This window comes from Cyprinodon variegatus, unplaced genomic scaffold (genome assembly GCF_000732505.1).
Source record: "Cyprinodon variegatus isolate N-32 unplaced genomic scaffold, C_variegatus-1.0 Scaffold1846, whole genome shotgun sequence".
NCBI lineage: Eukaryota > Metazoa > Chordata > Actinopteri > Cyprinodontiformes > Cyprinodontidae > Cyprinodon > Cyprinodon variegatus.
Window position 1 is genome coordinate 5625 of NW_015152299.1, and position 3583 is coordinate 9207.

The window sequence follows — 3583 nt, forward strand, 5'->3', positions numbered from 1 at the left end:
GGCGTCCCGATCCGATACGTGGATCGGATCGGGACAAGCCTACACAATATATCGCCAAAACGATTATTTCCCACACCCCCTTGCTTCCTTCACGCCCCTCTCAAACCACCTCCTGTCTTCTTTGTCTAAAACGTGAACATTCTGGTCCTCCAAAGAATGTCCTTTGTCCCTAAGGTGTAGATGTAGCGCAGTCTTGTCCAGAGGAGGGCGCTCTTCTGTGTTGGGCCATGCGTCTGTGGAGAGGTTGTTTGATTTCTCCAATCTAAAAGATCAGAGCATTCCTCACTGCACTGACCAGCATATACCACTCCGCTCAGATTAGGCCTGAGGGTTTTTGTCTTTACGATGCACTAGTCTCTGTTTAAGGGTCTTGTTTAGTTTGAAATGTTCTGCTTCTTGGTATGTTAAAGTACCAATAGTTTGCATCCCATCTCCTAAATAAACTTAGTTTTTGGGAATATATAAGAATTATGCTCTAATTTAAGTTCCCGAGCTGTCGTTGCCATATTTTAGTTTGACAAACCAGATCTTTTCTCCGTTCTTTTTCCCGTTTGGTGCGATTGCGGATCTTGATCTGGCCCGACAGGCTGTTGGATCGATGCATCGATACAAAACGATTATTATTTACACCCCTAGTTCCCACGCACCTCGCTCTGCTAGCTGGTCCATCTTCACAAGTCGTTTTCCAATATGGCGGTCACACAAACAAAACAAGTGAGTATAAATCAGCCTTTAGTGTACGGTGATGTCTGGAAGAGCAACGGTGGAAGTGGAACAGCTCTCTTTCATTAACATAAGCGTGCAAGCGCTCCGCACAACGTAGTTGAGCGGATCGGATCGCTGACGGAGTACGTGGAATCTGGGGGTTACAGTCTGATTACCTTTGAGTGACTTTTGTTTTCCAGCTTTCATCCTAGGTGAACCGTTCGTCGTCTTCTTCATCACGACCAGCTGGTCGTCGTCAGAGCTGTGCTCGCTGGAAGTCTCTGCATAATTAACTGGAGAAAAAGCAGCTTTAGTTTGTTTAAATTAGGGAGAAAAAAAAACATTTAAAGAGACGTTCAAAGTTTCCTGCTCACCGCTCTTCCTGGCCGCATTCCTCGGGGATTTAAGCACCTCGCTGGTTTTATACCTCACGACGGCTTTTCTCTTCCTCTTTGAGGGAAGTTTTTCAGCTATCTTGTTTAAAGGCTCGTCGTCATCGTCGGAGCTGTCATCCTTGTCCGACGGCTCTGCAGGGAAAAAGGAGGTATATAAAAGCTTTTACTGCCTAGAAAAACCATCAGAACCTGCAGAAGAAGAAGACAGGAAGCCATCTCACCTTTCTTCTTCCTAACAGCAGGTTTCTTCTTCTTCTCTGGGGTTTGCTTCTTCCTCGGTGACCTGGAAGGTTTGGCGGTTTTCACCAGAGGCTCGTTGTCAGAGTCTTCACCTGTGTTGGAACCTTAGGCAAAAACAGAAGAATATTCAAACGGGCCTCAGGAAGCTCAGCTATGACATCAGAACCATGTGTGGTGAAGGAAACCTGATTGTCTTTCCACTGAGCCGTCAGATTGAGAAGTCGACGCCTTTTTGTTTTTTGCTGCAGGTTTTTTCTTCTTTATCAGCGGTTCGTCATCGGAGGATTCAACTGTGAGAGAATTAGTTCAACAAGAAAATCACTAAACAGACAGAACCCTTTATGAAATAAAGTAAAAATAAAAGAACCGTGCACAAAAAATGGGAGTACGCTGTTGTCCAAAAAAAAACCCTCCTCCCAAGTACAGAGTGATAGAGGAATTATCATCCGTGTTACATCTGCACACTAAAGTATTTAGAGTTAAACGTTGGAGCGGGTGGCGTTCTAACTTCCTCACAATATGCAAACTAGCCAGTCAGAGGTTGATCTGATCCACCTGCCGTCGCTTCATTGGGTAGAAACCAAACAAACGCTGATAATTGGCCGAAGCTCCGCCCCATTCTGTGACTGTTACTGATTCTCCTCATTATTCTGCAATCTGCTGATTCTAATGTCCAAAGAATCCTACCTGGACCTAAAGATATCTCTGCTTCAATACATAAAGGAGGAGGTTCTAACAGACGCTGCAGGAGGTTCTACCAGACGCTGCAGGAGGTTCTACCAGACGCTGCAGGAGGTTCTACCAGACGCTGCAGGAGGTTCTACCAGACGCTGCAGGAGGTTCTACCAGACGCTGCAGGAGGTTTGATCAGCTGCTATCTCATATTTATGGAGATCCGATCATCTCCTTTATGTCGGAAGCATAAAACTTTTTTTGTACTTTATTTTTACCACGACTTCAGTAGTAGAACTAAGACAGACTTTAGGAAGAAGAGAGAAATCATCTCACCTTTCTTCTTCCTACCAGCAGGTTTCTTCTTCCTCCCTGGGGTTTTCTTCTTCCTCGGTGACCTGGAGGAAGGTTTGGAGGTTTTCGCTGCAGGCTTGTAGTCCGAGTCGTCACCCGTGTTCGAATCTGAGGAGACAAAAAAACAGAAGAATATTCAAACCAGCCTAAGTAAATGTGCAATAACATCAGGTCCATGTGTGGTGAAGGAACACCTGAGGTTCTGTCTGCTGATTCGTCAGATGGGGGCGGAGTCGACACCTTTTTGTCTTTTGCTGCAGGTTTTTTCTTCTTCATCAGTGGTTCGTCATCAGAGTCGTCATCTGAAGCTACCAGAAAAGATTAAATCGTTAAAGACTGATCGCCAGAGACCAGTGGCGGCGGCTGCTCTCTGAAACAGGGGAGGCTACAAGGTCAAATCCAAACGTCACGTTATGCTGAAACACATAAAACATCACTACCATGGCTGAATACAGCTGCTGTGAAGCGATCTGAATTAATAACTTCCCTGGAGCTCGAGAAGAGCATGCAAGATATTATTTTTATTATTAAACTAAAACTAAAATATTTTTGTTGTGGATTTTTGTAACGGGGATAACTAGGATCATACAGGGTTTGTATGAACTATGTTCTCTACCTCCAAAATCAGCATCTCTTCATCCATTCTATAAGATGTTTGTTTTGAAGTTTTGAGAGGGGCTCTTGGAAACTGTTGTGACAGTATTTAATTAATTAATAAACTTCTCGGTAAAAAATAAATATTTTGATGGAGATGAGAAATCTGCTTCCTGGTCTGTTGAAGTATCAATAGTTTGCATTCAATAATCTAATTAAACTGACTTAGTTTTTGGGAATATGTAAGAATTATGCTCTAATGTTTATTTACCGATCTGTTACCATATTTCAATTTGACAAACTGGATCTTCTCCACGTTCTTTTTCCTGTTTGGTGCGATTTGAATTGCGGATCTTGACCTGGCCGAACCGGAGCGGAGCAAAAAGTAGCTTGAATCGGTATTTTGATGGAGTAGACGTACGTGGACGGTGACGTGCGGAGGAGTAGCGGTGGATGTGGAAGCGCTCTCATTGATTAACATGACAGACTAGTATTGTAACATAACTGTCGGGTTCATAAAATGTAGGTTTTTGCTTAAGAAGAACTGAAATACACAATTATGGATACAATTCCTGCAGGAAGGAGAGACAGTTGAACCCCAGACTCAAACACTGTCTCCCACT

General features: G+C 43.7%; 1 protein-coding gene across 3 annotated transcripts in view; it reads right to left on the reverse strand.

Moving 5' to 3' along the window:
* Positions 1 to 3583, reverse strand: part of LOC107104683 (nucleolin 2-like) — a 17058-nt gene that overhangs the window by 5332 nt on the left and 8143 nt on the right. For 2 of the 3 annotated variants that reach the window (XM_015404736.1, XM_015404735.1), the window contains exons 7-12: positions 2561 to 2674; positions 2349 to 2474; positions 1526 to 1630; positions 1322 to 1444; positions 1080 to 1232; positions 882 to 998 (exon numbers count right to left, since the gene is read on the reverse strand). In XM_015404736.1, coding sequence (XP_015260222.1) covers positions 882 to 998; positions 1080 to 1232; positions 1322 to 1444; positions 1526 to 1630; positions 2349 to 2474; positions 2561 to 2674 — 738 coding nt within the window. The remainder of the gene's footprint in view (positions 1 to 881; positions 999 to 1079; positions 1233 to 1321; positions 1445 to 1525; positions 1631 to 2348; positions 2475 to 2560; positions 2675 to 3583) is intronic. The other variant, XM_015404737.1, reaches the window with a different exon arrangement.